Source organism: Giraffa tippelskirchi, chromosome 9, assembly GCF_054371585.1.
Source record: "Giraffa tippelskirchi isolate mGirTip1 chromosome 9, T2T-mGirTip1v1.2.pri, whole genome shotgun sequence".
Classification (NCBI taxonomy): Eukaryota; Metazoa; Chordata; class Mammalia; order Artiodactyla; family Giraffidae; genus Giraffa; species Giraffa tippelskirchi.
Genome location: NC_137283.1, coordinates 157,654,522 through 157,671,094, shown reverse-complemented (window position 1 = coordinate 157,671,094; position 16,573 = coordinate 157,654,522). Strand labels below are relative to the sequence as shown.

At 46.5% G+C, this 16,573-nt stretch overlaps 1 protein-coding gene across 1 annotated transcript in view; it reads right to left on the bottom strand.

Annotated features, from left to right (window-relative positions):
* Positions 1-16,573, bottom strand: part of TULP4 (TUB like protein 4) — a 196,324-nt gene that overhangs the window by 64,866 nt on the left and 114,885 nt on the right. The window contains exon 3 of the mRNA XM_081530138.1: positions 4,986-5,114. Coding sequence (XP_081386264.1) covers positions 4,986-5,114 — 129 coding nt within the window. The remainder of the gene's footprint in view (positions 1-4,985; positions 5,115-16,573) is intronic.

Below are 16,573 nucleotides of genomic sequence, written 5' to 3'. Positions count from 1 at the left end.
GGACCACCAAGGAATCCCCAGCAATTTCTTAAACGTATGTTTTTGTTATTAACTTCTAACCCATTCAGAAACGATGGTCCATAATCTCGACACCTACCAATGAAAATTTGTTTTTGTTTTATCCTGGGTGGCAAACTATGGTCAGTGGGCCAAATCTGCCCTCCCACCTATTTTTGAACAGTCCAAAAACTATAGTTTTAAAGGGTTAGGAAAAAAATTAAGAGAAGAATATTTTGTTATACGCAAAATTATATTAAATTCAAATTTTAGCATCCATAAACAAGCTTTTAATTTTATCAACAAAAAGTTTTCTGGTTTTCTTTTTATACAGTACTTACATAATATCCTAAAGTGTGATTCCTAGTCCACAAAGCCTAAAATATGTACCATCTGCCCCTTCACAGAAAAAAATCTGTGAAATCTTAGAACATCAATTTTTGTAAACCATTCAACGAACCTTGGTTCTCTAATTGGTGAATTCAGAAACTACAAATGTCCATTAGGCCAAGCTCGTTAACTGTGTTGCTCAGATCTTCTAAATCCTTGCTAAATCCTTTTGTTGTTGAAACCTCTCAGTATATCAATGAATTTATCAATCTTTACTTTCAATTCCATCAATTTCCTTCATATACTTTGATATTATTATTAATAAGTGCATATATATTTAAAATATTATCTTAGTAAACTATACCTTTTATCATTATGTGGTAGCAGTCTACAAACTAAACATTACTTTCTATCTTTAAGTCTTTCTTATCTGAAAGTAATATTTGCTACCCCAGCTTTTTTTTTCCCTAGGTATATGCTCAATATATTTTTTCACCCTTTTACTTTAAACTTGTACACGTCAAGTTTCAGGTGTGACTCTTAATAATACTTGGCTATGTTTTAAAAATGCAATCAGTCAAGCATCATCTTGATTGGTGAAGTCAGTCCATTTATTCTAATTAGTGGTATTTTGATCCTGTTTCTATCACCTGAATTTGTTTTTCAGTTTGTGTGTGCGTTAGTCACTCAGTTGTGTCTGACTCTTTGCGATCCCACAGACTATAGCCCACCAGGCTCCTCTGTCCGTGGGATTTTCCAGGCATAAGAATACTGGAGTGGGTTGCCATTTCCTTCTCCAGGGGATCTTCCCGATCCAGAGATGAAACCCGTGTCTCCTGCATTGCAGGCAGATTCTTTACCATCTGAGCTACCAGGGAAGCAGTTTGTATTACCTTTTAGATCTTTTCTAACTTAAAATGAAATTGGTATCCATGATTTTCACTGTTGCTTATACTTGGAAATGTTCATCTCCTTTAAAATTTGTAACACTACTGGATTTATCACATTTCAGATAATAAATGAGCAAACACGAAAAAGGACATGAACTTTTTGCTGTTTTCCCAGGGGGGTTATAGGCTGTCAGTGACCAGCATGTTTTCATCACGACCATGGCAGAACTGTGTGAGATGACTTCTTGGCCGCTCCTCTGAAGTTACTGAAAAAATGCTGTTTGCTTAGGAAAACTCGGAATCTTGGTTTCTCTGTCATTATGTTTCAGCCAAATAAATTATTTAGTTTTTCTTAAGAACCAAAAAGATTTTTGACAGGCAATACATTAACTCTGCAATAAAATTTAAAAGTCCTTTCATTTTGCAGTAACACTACTTATTTACATGCAGTTTACCTCATTTATCTTTGTAAGAAAAGAACAGCATCTTACTAGAGGCTAAAATGTATAGCCCGTGATAAGTCGCTTCTCTGAGATACCAGCAATCTTACAGTCACAAAAAAAATGGTAATATAATGTTTATAGAAACTAACTGGGAGTATTAAATTAGGTCAGCACAGAGTGATAAGACTACATCAAAAGTGGGAAAACAAAACCAGGGAAACGGAGTCCCCCGTGCTATAAGGGAAACAAGCAGAAAGCCCTTCTTTGCTGGTCTTTCTGATGCAGAGGCCACCGCACTCCTGCCACTGAGAGCAAGCAGCCTGGTGGCCCGCTGCCCAAGGCAGCCTTTCCTCAGTCGGCCGGAGACCTGTGCCTGGCACAGCCGGCCTGTGACTAATACTATAACATAATGCAGGCATGCCTCCAGACTCATTTCTGAAGTCAAGGACTCACAATCATTTCCTGAAAAAAGGAGTGATAAAGCTTCCCTTGGCTTCTGCCAAGGTTTGGTCACTTCGTGACAATGAAAGGCACGCTATGTAACAAAGATCACCTGTCATTTCTTCTCCAGAGTCTCACGGCTCCCTGGGCAGACTTCAAGGACGTGCCTCCTCCCTCCAGACACGGCTGCCGGTGCACAGCCCCTCCGCTCCCTCTACCAGTGAGTCATCATCATTGGAGCGTGACGCTTCTCAGACAAGACGTGGCCCCAACAGAATTAAAAGCAACCAAAACTCCCCGAAATGCAAGCGCTTAACAATACTTGCTCAGTGGGTTCTGAGCTTTGCAGAATCAGAAGGCCCAAGAGCAAAACTATATAAAAATCTGGATCAGATTATAAGATACAGTGGTTACTTTGGATCAGCCTGAAAGGCACAGGTTTTTGTGAGATTCTAGGTGGTTCCAGATGTTCTCTGGTCCATAGAAGCCCATTCACCTCCAGCTCAGAAGTCATCCTCTCTCATTTCTAAAACACTTTTTCTGTAGTGTACTCTCAATGAAAAGAAAAGCTGAGGAACAAAGTGGTGGCAGAGACCACACGGCTACCACCGGAGAAGGCAGAAGCCTCGCTCCTCGTCACCAGGACACAGTTCGGCAGCCCCCTGGGGCTGACGGTGGTGAAGCGAGCTCTACAGACATTACTACAAGCACATGCATCTGTGCTAAAGAGAAAACAGTTAATCATCTGGGAACAAGACAGAGTTTTGGAGCCAACCCTGGGTTCAAAAACTTCCCTGGGTGAGTTACTCGACCTCTGTGGCCTGAGTCCTTTCCTCCGTTAACTCAGAGTGACATCTTCCCAGCAGGGTTCCTGTGGAGACCGAGGGAAGGCCAGCACCGAGTAACACTCGGAGGGCCCCCTTGCTGCCGTTCTCCGAGGAGTGCTCTGAAGACCTCATGTCGGCCAAGGTCTGAAGATAGGCCTCACCCGACTGCTGGGCCTTTCTAGGGGAAGAGTGCACACTTCAATGGATGGGAGAACAACAGCACTCTAGAGACCCTCATGGGCAAGTTCAGGGAAATCTGCACTGGACAGAAAGCCGTGAAGAGTTGCTGCCTCAAGGCCTGAAGCTGGTCTCTGGTGATGACCTCCTGGTGACTGTTTAAGGGCAGGTATGCCCCAGGGTTGAGGTCTTCGGGTGCCAGCACCTCACAGTGCTTCAGGCACCATCACAACTCGTGGGGTCAACCACCACGTCCAGATGGTATCATAGCATTTTCTGTATTTAATCCTATATAATCCTGCAAGTAGGGTGCCCCTGGTAGCTCAATTGGTAAAGAATCCGCCTGCAATGCAGAAGACCCCAGTTCAATTCCTGTGTTGGGAAGATGCCCTAGAGAAGGGAAAGGCTACCCACTCCAGTATTCTTGGGCTTCCCTGGTGGCTCAGCTGGTAAAGAATCCACCTGCAATGCAGGAGACCTGGGTTCGATCCCTGGGTTGGGAAGATCCCCTGGAGGAGGGCATGGCAACCCACTCCAATATTCTTGCCTGGAGAAACCCATGGACAGAAGAGCCTGGCAGGCTACAGTCATGGGGTCACAAAGAGTCGGACACAACTGAGCTACTGAGCACAGTCCTCCTGGTAATCCCTGGAGACAGATACCGTTAAAGTCCTGAGTGTACAGAAGAGGAAACTGAGGTACAGAAGTGAAGTGTCTTCTACAAGGAGTCGCAACTGAGAAGCTGACTCCAGAGCTCACACTCGTGACCACAAGGTCCATCTTCCAGGTGACGTGAACTTCTCAGGGCATGGAGGTCTCCACATCTGTGACTCTCAGGTTAGTTAACAGGCACAGGGTGGGCACCATCTCTTCCTTTTTTCTCTCACAGGGGTATATAGGAAACTGATAAGGCCTTCTTAGAGTCCGTCAAAATTAGTACATTGACCTTACCAAATAAACAAACTCACAAAATCAGAACATTGTGTTTTTACTGGGAGGTAGGTTTGCCTCCTGTGACAGTATCTGTGAAGTTCCTCAGCCTAACAGTAACTGCTGATAACAGGTTTATTCCCTGCAATTTTATGTCACTTCACCGGTCTGCATCTCTCAAAGTTGGTGAGCTCATAGTTTATTTAGGCAACAGCTGGGAGGAGAGACGGTGAGAATTCGTTTCCTTGGATACGTACAGAAAGGCAGTCGTGGGGAAGACTATGCCTACAGAGTCAAACAGTCTAAGAAACCCCTCGTCAATAAGGTCCCTCAAGGACTCGGGCCTGGCAAATCCTTGGGGTGGGACCCCTGTCATTATGCACCCGAGACAGGAGCTTCATGCGGCCGTGCCCCTGGGGAGAGAGAGCCAGGTTGGCACCATCAGCCATGGGAACCCGCCGAGGGATTTAAAGCAGCACAGCTCGGCGGGTGTCCCGGGAGCAGTGGTTCCCCACCGAGTGGAGACAAGCTGGCACCGGAAAGGAGGGGCTGAGCACTGACCACAGGTGGCCCCCCTAACTGGAACCCGACAGAGCGAGTGCTGAAACTCGGCCTCAGGAGCAGGTGCTGAGAACGGCACGTGGAGCTCCCTGCAAGAGCACATGGAAGACGACAACGTGGGAAAACACCTTCACAGGGGCGCAGAGACGCGCCGTGCGCGCCGTGCCAGGAGCACTGCAGAGGGTCCGAGTCAACAGGGAAGCACAACACCGAGGGTGCAAAACTTCGCAGATTCAACTGAAGCGCAGAACGTGGAGATTCTCATGACAGCCGCATGCTGGAAGAGACGGAGGCGCCGTCCTTCCCCCTGTAGAGGAAGCTCGAGCAGCAGGCCCTGGCTTCGCTCGCCCGCCTCCGCCCAGCCCCCGAGGCGCCTCCCGCCCACTCACCTGGGCCCCTCGGTCGTTGACCAGCTCCACAGACCACCGGCCCTCGTACTGGATCCACACGAATATCCCACCGTCCGCGTCGCACGTGGCCAGCTTCTGGTATGGCTCGTTCCACCTCACCAGCACGACCTGGGAGACGACCAGGAAGACATTCACTGCAGGGAAGGAGCCCATACGCAAGGAAGCCATCCACGAAGTTATCAGACCCAGAACTAAAGAGAAAGTGCGGTCAAAGAAAGGACTCAAGGAGGATGGGAGGAAGGGGGAGGGGGCTGGGGGACAGATCAGCAGAGGGGATGATGGCTGTCTCAGGGACTGGCCCACGTGTCAAGGCTTCCTGACAAACAGCTGGCAACTGAGCAAACAATAAACTCCAACACGAAAACTGCCACCACCATGAGAACAGAGAGCATGCCAGAGCCTGCCTGTACTCGCCTTGCCTCCTGAAGCGCCAGGATGGTCCCATGTGGTGGGAAAGTGATTTTCTCAAAATTCATTGCGTATTGAATCGGGTGCTCTTTATTTAGCACAGAAAGAAGAAAGGGTGGGGTCTGTTTAATCTCATTTTTTCCCCAAAGTGAAACTTTCTATGTCTTTTCCAAGACTATCTTATTTCCAAATAGTTCAGCGTCTAAACATACCAATTTGGAAAAAATACATAGTAGAAATAAGTTGCTTGTGATTTATCACAGAGGAAAGATGAAGAAATAATTAGCTTCAAAACTGATGAGTATAAGAACTTAATTTTTAAATTTGATAAATTCTGAATCTGGACAAGTCATTTTCATCTTTCTCAACCATCACTCCCTCAGCTAAAGGTGGACCCTGCTAGGTGGTTGGCATCGGCCCTCACGGAGCCCAGTAAAACCTGCAAGGATGTAGGGCTATGATGTGGTCGCAAGAGACACAAAACCAGCACCTGGGGTCACTGCAGGGCAGGTTCCCGGGTATGCCTGACCTGTCTGTGCTGGTGACTGAGATTTCATTCATTCAGCTTTTAAAACTCTGCATAAAGAGCAGAAAGGCTGCAATCTTCTGAGATCATCAGCCAGTCTAACCTAGTCAGTGGCCCCTACGCCAAACAGATGCAAGCTCTCCATGGATGTGGGCACTGCCCACTGCCTGCCGCTGGCCCATCTGACTTTGTCCCTCCACTGGGACTGCCTGCCTCGCTCTGGTCGCAGCTCTGCAGGTGCTGCCCTCGCCCCCCACCCCCGTGCCCACTGGATCCAGGCACCCTCCACCCTGGAGCCACAGCCACCTGAGGGATGGCTGGAGGCACCCTCACCTTTGAACGCTGACGCGAAGGAATGCCGCAAGCGTGCCAAACAGCCCCATGTAAGTTATGAGTCTCATTCGGCTATAGCTTTGAACGGTGGCTGAAAACTATTGCAAGTAGGTTATTTTCAACTCTCAAAGGCATTTTAACAACAGCCAATAATACTGACTGACTGCCTATTACCAACTGTTAGCTCGTGAGGGTAGAAGTTAAGAAATCCTGGTCTGTGTGGAGTTCAATTCACTGAACAGAAGTCACACCCTGCTCCATATGCAGAGCCGGGGACATACGACAGACAGGAGGTGGACGGTGAGGAGCAACAAATCCAGACCCGTTATCTTAAAGTCTCGTTTCTAAAGGGGCTTCCCTAGTGGCTCAGCAGTAAAGAATCTGCCTGCAATTCAATCCCTGGGTCGGGAAGAACCCTGGGAGAAGGAAATGGCCACTTGTTCCAGTACTCTTGCCTGGGAAATTCCATGGACAGATGAGCCTGGTGGGCTTTACAGTCCACTGGGCCACAAAGAGTCAGACACGTCTGAGAGACTAAGACTTCCACTTTTAACTTGTTCTAATTTTTAAAATTCTGTATTTAAATTACTGATCTAATTCTTAAGTGTCTTTAAATGCACCAAATGTGTCATAAAATTTAGAATTTCCAAGCAGCCAACTTTATAAATTTCTTTCAGACCCAGTGGAGCCTGGCCTGAGCAGTGCACACTACAATGGGCCACAATCCGGACCCCAGAGACATGTTCACCGTTCAAGTCCACAGTCACTCATGCACTTCAGAACGGTGACAGGAGGACAGAGTAGGACAAATAAGAATGTGATCACTTTTAAACTATTTAAGTTAAATACAGTAAACATTCATCTACTATAATCTTCCTTAACAGAATAGTATTTTGATGACAAAGCATCATCATTCAGAAAACAGACGTGAGTCACATTTTCTATACTTTTGCCTTTTTCCTTTAACATGCATTGCCACATATGGTTGCATATTTAGTTATCATCATCAGTAAACCTCTCCTTGAGAACAGCCTGCATAGTCACAGCATGACATGGGCACAAAAGAGCAGAGGTAAAAAAAATATATTTTACAGTTATTTCTAACATTAAAAATGTCTTGGTCTTGTGGTAACACTAGTGGTTGTTGGATTAACAAAAAGTTCACAGACTTGACTTCATCTTTTTGTAATTCCGGATGAGTTGAGACTCAGCAGTTAACAGAATGCAGCCCCCATCCACACATTTCTTTGCTGGGAGTGGAACCAGTGTAATGGAATATAGGTGGGTTGCTCCCCTAAATTAAGAGGAATCTTTCCAGGGACTCTTGGTTTAAAAATAAAGTTTTCAAAGGCAGTGTTGTTTCCCTGGGTTAGTTTTCTCATTTCCTCTCTCGTCTGCGATTCCGAGCCGCCCGTCTTATCTCCCGGCAGCTTATTTCCTGTTCTCCCAATCCCTCCCGTCTGCCTGGCACAGTCAGGACATACCAGAGTGCTGAGGAATTGCCGAGCGAGCGGGGCCAGCTGGGTTCTCAGTCGCTCAGATCACACGGCAGGGTGCTGAGCAACTGCCCAGGGGTTCCAAGGCAGAGCCTTCCTTCCCTCTTAGAGGAAGACGGGGCTCCTGTTTGCTTTGGGCACAAAAGAGCTCCAGCATTAAGGATATTAGGTGAAGCGCGCATTCTACTGAAAAGACAGAATGTAAGTCAAGTTTTGACTTAGGTCTTTGATTATTCCCCCAAAATGCCAGCCTGTCACCTCTCCAAAATAAGATTTCTATTGTTTTATAGTTATTCTTATCAATAAGTACTTATAGAGGAATATTAAAGGCAGAGAAATTCACAGTAAAAATGCAATGCAGGTCTGTGGAAGGCCTCTTTGGGCTGTACTGTAATGCCCTCAATAAGTCACTTCACCTCCTATTCCTGGCACTATTTTTAGACAGAACAAAGCCCTAGTGCCAGCTAATCCACCTCAAGGATGTTCATCTTTTAAGACAGGAACCCTTCAAATGGTGTTGGTAGAAAAACTGATGCTTTTGAATTGTGGTGCTGGGGAAGACTCTTGAGAGTCCCTTGGACTGCAAGGAGATCAAGCCAGTCAATCCTAAAGGAAATCAGTCCTGAATATTCACTGGAAGGACTGATGCTGAAGCTCTAATACTTTGGCCACCTGATGCAAAGAATTGACTCATTAGAAAATAAAACGCTGATGCTCGGAAAGATTGAAGGCAGGATGAAAAGGGGACGACAGAGGATGAGATGGTTGGATGGCATCACCAACTCAATGGACATGAGTTTGAGCACGCTCCGGGAGATGGTGATGGACAGGGAAGCCTGGTGTGCTGCTGTCCATGGGGTCACAGAGAGTCGGACACGACTGAGTGACTGAACTGATGATTCAAAATGTTCCATTCTAAAACAAGGGAGTTAACCTCCAGTATCTGTAAGAACATAGATAGACTACAAAAGCATCTGATTCTCAAAACAGCCTGGTACCCGGAGCAAGCATTCTCATCTTCACTTTATAGAAATGGAAACTCAGGTTCAGGAAGGTTCCCTTGCCCACAGCACCCAACTGGCAGGAGGCAGAGCAGGGCTCGGAACCAGGCACACTCATCCCTGGTTCTGTGTGTCTTCCTGCTTACAAAGTGAAGTCAGGCATAATCATTTTAGGAGCCTATTTTAGGGGGAATACTGATTCATGCTAGGAAAACGACTGTATTTGTGATGAATACTCAATATTTTTTTAAATTAGAATGCTGAAATATCTAATCTAGAATTTTTGACCATCCAAAATGAGCTGTAAAAAATTGTTCAGAAGGGCTTCCCTGCTGGCTCAGTGGTAAAGAAGCCTCCTGCCAATCAATGCAGGAGACACGGGTTCGATCCCTGGGTTGGGAAGATCCCACATGCTGCAGAGCAACTAAGCCCATGTGCCCCAATTACTGAGGCCCTCATGCCCTAGAGCCCATGCTCTGCAACAAGAGAAGCCATTGCAATGAGAAGCTTGTGCATCTCAACTAGAGAGTAGGCCCTGCTCGCCACAACTAGGGAAAGCCCGTGCAGCAACAAAGACCCAGCACAGCCAAAAATAATAATCAATAAAGAATAACTAATTTTTTTAATGTTGAGAAACTAGAAAAACAATCTTGGGGCAGAATCAGGAGACATAAGCACAAATGATGAGAAGTCCATGAGAAGTACTGTGAAAGAAAACTTTGTAACAGGGAGCAGGAGCGCTGCCTATCCATGGAAGGGACTGTCTTCAAAAGGAACCTGGAACGCTAGAAACGAGAGGCGGCAGCCAACTGCCAAGGGTACCTGGGAGCAACACGTCTAACTGGGGTGGGGCAGGGGGACTGCAACTAGGGGACTTCCATATTGTGATCCACCCAACTCCAAGATGACAAATCAAAGTTAAATGTGGCCTTAGTATCAGTGATGTTATGGCCTCAAAAAAAAAAAAAAAAAAAAAACCCCGCTGATTTAAGCTCTTAAGCATCTACCAAGTGATAAACTGCCACTAAATTTGCTAAAGGGAAATTCAATTATTAAAGTAGTTAACTTGGCTATTTGAATTAAAGTTTTATATATTACATATTATTAGTACTCTTGTCAACCAGGTGTGTACTTTAGTGATTTATAATACACTTAACCTAGTAGATTAATTTTCAAGATGTTCCTGTCTAGCTCTCAGAGCAGCTAAGACAGCTGGATTCTCAGCATCTTGCTCTTTAAAATCCCTATCTCTCAGCCCAGCACACTGAGCATTCGGTCAGGAAATGGCAGCGCTCCGGGCACACGGCCAAGCTACCAACTGAAGACAGAACCTCAGCTCACCCCCCGACAGGCTGATGCTGACCCCAGAGACAGCAGGCCTCTCAGCTCCGGAGAGCAGGACACAACCGGAACCAGGAAGCTCTTCTCACTGACCACAGAAAACCCAAGTGGCAGTCTGCTCTCTAACACCCTGCATCTTCATTGTGTCTGAAAAAGGAAGTCGGCCTAGACCATTTCTGAAGATCCTTCCAGCTCTAATACTCTGACACACTGAATTCTATTTGGACAAGTACTAAACAAATACAGCATACCTACTTCTAAGTGCAATATCCTACAAAATTTAAATACTGATCAGCGCTCCGGGCACACGGCCAAGCTACCAACTGAAGACAGAACCTCAGCTCACCCCCCGACAGGCTGATGCTGACCCCAGAGACAGCAGGCCTCTCAGCTCCGGAGAGCAGGACACAACCGGAACCAGGAAGCTCTTCTCACTGACCACAGAAAACCCAAGTGGCAGTCTGCTCTCTAACACCCTGCATCTTCATTGTGTCTGAAAAAGGAAGTCGGCCTAGACCATTTCTGAAGATCCTTCCAGCTCTAATACTCTGACACACTGAATTCTATTTGGACAAGTACTAAACAAATACAGCATACCTACTTCTAAGTGCAATATCCTACAAAATTTAAATACTGATATATTTACCACCCAAGAAAAAGATCTAGCACATGGATCATGACATACCACCTGGTAGGAGGGTGGGTAATTTACAGGAGGGGGTGCAGCTGAGCAAATATGCTATAATAACTCAATTTAGAGTCTGATGAGAAATACAAGTTTCCTCCTAAATGCTTGCTTATGATTTTTAAAACATGAGTGATGTTGCATTTTAAGTAATTAGTTCAAGAGTTACATAAAAATCGAGTCTCTAGGTATAGTGACAGTTAATTTTATGTGTCAAGTTCACTGGGCCCCTTCAGATTTTGGAGGCTACATGTCCCTAATTTGGGTGTGACAATATGGCCTGTTTACCTAGTGACCCAAAAGGCTGCTGATTTTGAGTGGGGTCCAGAAGGACAGAGAGCTCCTCATGGATCAGGCCACCATGCGACCTGCTCTGTGGCTCAGGTCATGTGAGCTAGCAGATCCAGTCGTACCCGAAGCATCAGTGGCAGAAAGGGAAGCTGTCTGGAGCCTTTGGTGGAAGCATCTCGGTGCAGGCCTCGGGGTTTGGAGCACAGCCCTGCCATCCTCCACAGACAACGACTTTCCTTCTGAGAAACAGCTCTTGGCCTGAAACAGATGGAACACTTAACCATGGGCCAGCCAATCACCACAAGACATGAGCTGCCCATCAGGACCCGGGTGTTCCCTGACCACCAGCCGTAAGTTAAAATATCAACATTTTGGTCAAAACTCGTATGTATTTTTCCTTTTTAATCTTTTTTCTAATCACGGAAATATACACTAAGTAAAACTCAAACATTACAGAAATATATAAATAGAAAATGAACATTTCTTGAAACGCTGTCTTAACTATTTGGCGCACATTCCTTGAGATTTGTGTCTCCTGTTCCCTGCCGAACAGACCTGCATGACACCTTAATCCAAATAAATGTGCATTCACTCTCCTCTTTCTAAAAGTAACTTCCTCACGTCACCTCCCAACAACTCCATTTCCTGTCATAATCTGCACACATTATTACCTTGCCTTCAAATGATCTCCTATTCCTGTATTTTGTATTTAAACTGAACCACAAACTCATGGGCAGAGAGAAGAGCGGCTTCTCCTGTCTGTTCCCCACATCACAAGACCTGGGTGCCTGGGAAGAGCAGCTCCTTAGTAAAGAGCTCGTTAACCAGCCAGGACTTGTTCAGGAATGTGACAGGAGTCCTCCCTTGAACACACCACTGACCCATCTCCATCAGAGTCCCTGAGGGTCCTCCTGAATGTCTGTCCCACCAGAGGGCTCCTCAGGGCTCCGGGAACTGACTCAGTTTCCAGTTAGATGAGAGACCCACCACAGGGGTGAGTTTCCCGACTTTCTCAGCAGGCATCCGCACAAGGGCACAAGCCAGCCGCTGCTGGCCGCTTGGCCTCGGGACACAGAGCGCATACGAGGACCAGCGTTCAGGCGAGAGCCACTGCAGAGCTAGCCTCCCACGGGGAGCTTTTCCTGCCCAAGTTAACTTGCACCTGCTCCCCACCTCTTGCTCAGCCACCCCACACTGAGCCGTCACCCTCAGTATCTCAGGGCCGGGCACAGTCCCAGCCCGAGGGCACTGCCTGATTGCTGTTTGAACGGATTCCAAGTGGAAAAAGTAGAGCACTCAGGGATAGAATTACAGACTGATGTTTAGTTTTGCTTTTTTATTGAAATACAGTTGATTTACAATGTTAGGTTTCCCTGATAGCTCAGTTGGTAAAGAATCCACCTGCAATGCGAGAGACCCAGGTTTGATTCTTGGGTTGGGAAGATCTGCTGGAGAAGGGATAGACTACCCATTCCATTATTTTTGGGCTTCCCTTGTGGCTCAGCTGGTAAAGAATCTGCCTGCAATGCACGAGACCTGGGTTCGATCCCTGGGTTGGGAAGATCCTCTGGAGAAGGGAACGGCTACCCACTCCAGTACTCTGGCCTGGAGAAGTCCATGGACTATACGTAGTCCATGGAGTCTAAAAGAGTCAGACACAACTGAGCGACTTTCACTTTCACTTACAATGTTGCATTAGTTTCAGGTATACAGCAAAGTGATTCAATTATATATATACACGCTCTTTTTCAGATTCTTTTCCCTTATAGATTATTATAAGATATTGAGTATAGTTCCCTGTGCTATATAGTAGGTCCTTGTTGGTTACTATTTTATATATAGTAGTGTGTATATGTTAATCTCAAATTCTTAAATTATCCCTCTCCCCCACCTCATTTTTCTTCTTCAGTTAGCAGATAGCATTGACTATGCTATTGTTTCAAATTATTTATATCACAAAAATTAAGTAAAGAATGGGTATCTGTGAGAAAATAGAAAGGAAAACAGTACAGTTTTGTACTGAAAACCATAGTCTTTTAACTGAACTTTCTCTGACTCTGCAGTTAAAGGGAAGGAAACCAGAATTTTAAATACTCTTGTTAGAAAATCCTTGGATGCATCTCACTGTACATTTGGTTGCATTTCAACTTTTTCTGAGACATGGTTATTATGAAGATAACACCATATGGAAGGTATGAATCATCTGTGGGAGGTCAACTGAGAACTGGGTTTTGGGCGATGTTTGTGCTTTTGAAGCTTAAGGCAGCACAAAAGAATTCTATTAACTTGTCCTCAGAGCATCCCTGGGAACCTTCACAACTTTCTCAGTAAGTCAGGGAACGTTCTCATTCAACAACATACGTCCGAATTTTATGCAAGGCCTTCCCATGACTTCTCTGTGAGCTAGCACGAAGACTCAGGCTCCTAAAAATCATCCTGAATACCACACTGCTTTTGAGAGATTAATTTTAACCACATTGTGGTACAGATTGAAACACTTCTACAAAACCAGATGGCCACTGAGAACTATAAAGAAGTCATACCCATTGAAAAAAAAAGAAAATAAGAACAGAGTGAGGAGGTGCAGTCTCCACCTACCAGGGTGACTCCAACGTACAGTAAAAGTTAGAAGACAGCACTCTAAGTGAGCTAAGCGAGGAGCGCAGGCTCAGGTGAGCTTCGGACTGTATACTCAGTCTCTAGGTCTGCTGAACGCTGGTAAGGCCTCACCCACACCCTCAGCCCAAGGCTCCACCACACAAGGGTCCCTGGTGCACCTTCAAATGGAAGGGCCCAGCACAGCTCTGGCTCTGGCACTCACCGTTGTCTCATATCTTCTGTTTAATTCTTGGGTTGTGGGAGACACTTCACACAAAGACCCAGAACATGTGCAAAGGATGAAAGTGTGGGCACACATTCACTGAGCTCTGTCTGAACAACAGGTCAGCCTGAACAACAGCTACCTGCAGCTGTTCTCTTCTCAACCGAGAGGCCTTATGAGACCTTAGTTGCTGCTTGCTTACTTCAGCGCACAGCCAGGAATCCCATGGTGTCCCATCAATGTCCGTGCTAGGGAATGAAACGCCATCACATTGCACAGACATACACAAAATAAACATAGCTTAGGAGGGGGAAAAGCCCTGCTGAGCTTCTTCTCAAATTGAAGTATGACGTTCACACTTTGAAAGGCTAGAAAAGAAATTCTGCATTAATAACTGCATACAAAACTACTACCAAGAGGATTTAAGTCATTTTCAACGATGCAATTATTTACAAGAGATACTGAGCTGGCAGGCTGCAGCATTAATAGGCAAATGACACTGGGTTTACACCCCAGTTAAAATGCATAGGACACAGTGGAGGAGCCTGAGGCACTTCGTATATTTATTGAGCATTTGCCCTGCGCCAGACACCACGCTGGAGCCGGAGAGGCAGCCAAGTCTGGCACTTGGCTCACATGCCCGAGAAGCTCTCAGGACTGGGGGGTAGGCAGGCAAGTAACTGTCCAGCCACGGGCTCAGTGAGGTGCTAGGAATGCTCTATGCGGAGGCTTCCTTAGCTACAGGTCTCGGTAGGAAAGGCATTTTCAGGTGTCTCCAAACCCCCAGGGCCAGGGCATTGTTAGCATTCCCTGCAAAAACACTAATTATCTAGAATTCCTTCAAAAGGCAAGAGATTTCTGCCCAGTACTCCCTTTTAGAGTGAAAATTGGGGTGGGCTTTTTGCCAGCTGCAAACAAAAAATTATAATTATAGATTCCCCAATATATTTGGCGTTTGAGATTTCCCCTTCAAAATATTTCTCAGTGTTTCATTTTCTGTGCGTATGTGCCTCTGCAGTATAACTTACCATTAGATCTCAGTCAACAGCCTGAAATCCCCGAAATGTATTTTTAGTTCTTTTTAAACCTAAATTCCTAGTTAGTAACTCTATTTGCATTTAGTTCTATGTTTCCATTTACTAAAGTTCAACTTTTTTCCATCTTGCTGAAGATCCATTATTCTACACATCTCTAGTGCCTGTTGGCAGATGCAAACATAACATTCTTTGTGAAGGGAATTACCAAAGGCAACGGGAATGGTCAAAGAATTCAGCCACTGTTTTACTAACCTGTAAAAACAAGAGTCAACTCTATTCCATCATGAGTACTGCCAACCAAAAACGGGACACATGCCTTGCCAGCCCCTGGTGAGTCGCATGACCTGCTGAGCCTCAGTTTGCTCAATCTGTAAACAGTGTTAGCACCTGAGGGACAGGACGGCTGCAAGAGCAACTGGAGAGAAGAGTTCCCACCGTTCGGTTCTAGACTTGCCATCTCCTGAGTGCTTCACACATCACCTCCTTTAATCCCCACGCAAACCCCCTACGGGGTAATGAGGACCGTCCCCACTGCAAAGGGGAGGAAACTGCTGTTCAGAGGTGCTCATTAGTTTCTCTCGAGTCTCTCAGCAAGTGGAGACAGAGCCAACGATGACCCTGGTCGGTCAGATCCCAAAGCCTGTCTTCATCTCTGAACTGCCCACCTTCCTCATAGAGACGACGCAAGTGCAACTCTGGGGCCAGGGCCTGGACGGAACAAGCCCCACAAACAGCATCCACATTAGCGGCTGCATTGGTTTTTAATGCTGGCGAGGAATCCTCAGCCCAGACAGCGGCCTGGGCGTCATATCCCACTCATGTTCTCGTGATCAGTAAAAACCCAGTCTCCTGCCTCCCTTCCAGCTCCCAGGCCCCCGCCCGCCCTAGCGTGAACCATGTCCCCTGCACCCCTTCGCTCCCTCCCATCGGCTCGGCTAGGCAGTCTCCCAAAGCCTACCCCAAATGGGTGCGTCCGAGGTTTGCCCTCTGCCCAGCTCTCCACAGGGAGAAAGCACACAGCCCCAGAGGCGATCTGCGCCCTTCACCCTGTGTCTCTGGCTGCAGGAGTGGAGCTGGACCCCTCGTCGAGTCTGTCCCTGCTCACCCCACACCGCCTACTCCCTCTCCCCTGAGAGCCCCTCCTTCAGTAAACTGTTCCAACCCCCATGGGGCAACGAGGACCATCCCCATGCAATGACCCAGACCCCGACTCAGACTCTGCTTCGAGGGCACCAAACCAGAGATGCTTTGTAGGTATGCAAGATGAGAAACTTGGTCGGTGGCTCGCAAAGTCCTGCCCCAGGTTCAGCAACACAGAACCACCTGGGAATCTGTGAAAAAAATGCAAATTCTCAGGCTGCTGAAGACCAGGTGATCAGAAATTCTGGGTTGAGCTTTTGGCAACTCCTCAGCAGTCTCACAAAACCGGTTTGGGAGCTCACCTGGGCCCTGAAGGCAGGACAGTAGTGGTACCCAGTGACTGGAAGATGCTTCAGCTCCAGGTGCAGCTCCTACCAGGTGCTCTAGGAAGGGCACTCTGGAGAGGTCTGAGCAGCAGGAAAACACACACACGCAGACAGACAGACAGACACACACACAGGAGAAAGGCAATAGGGAGAGAGGGGCTC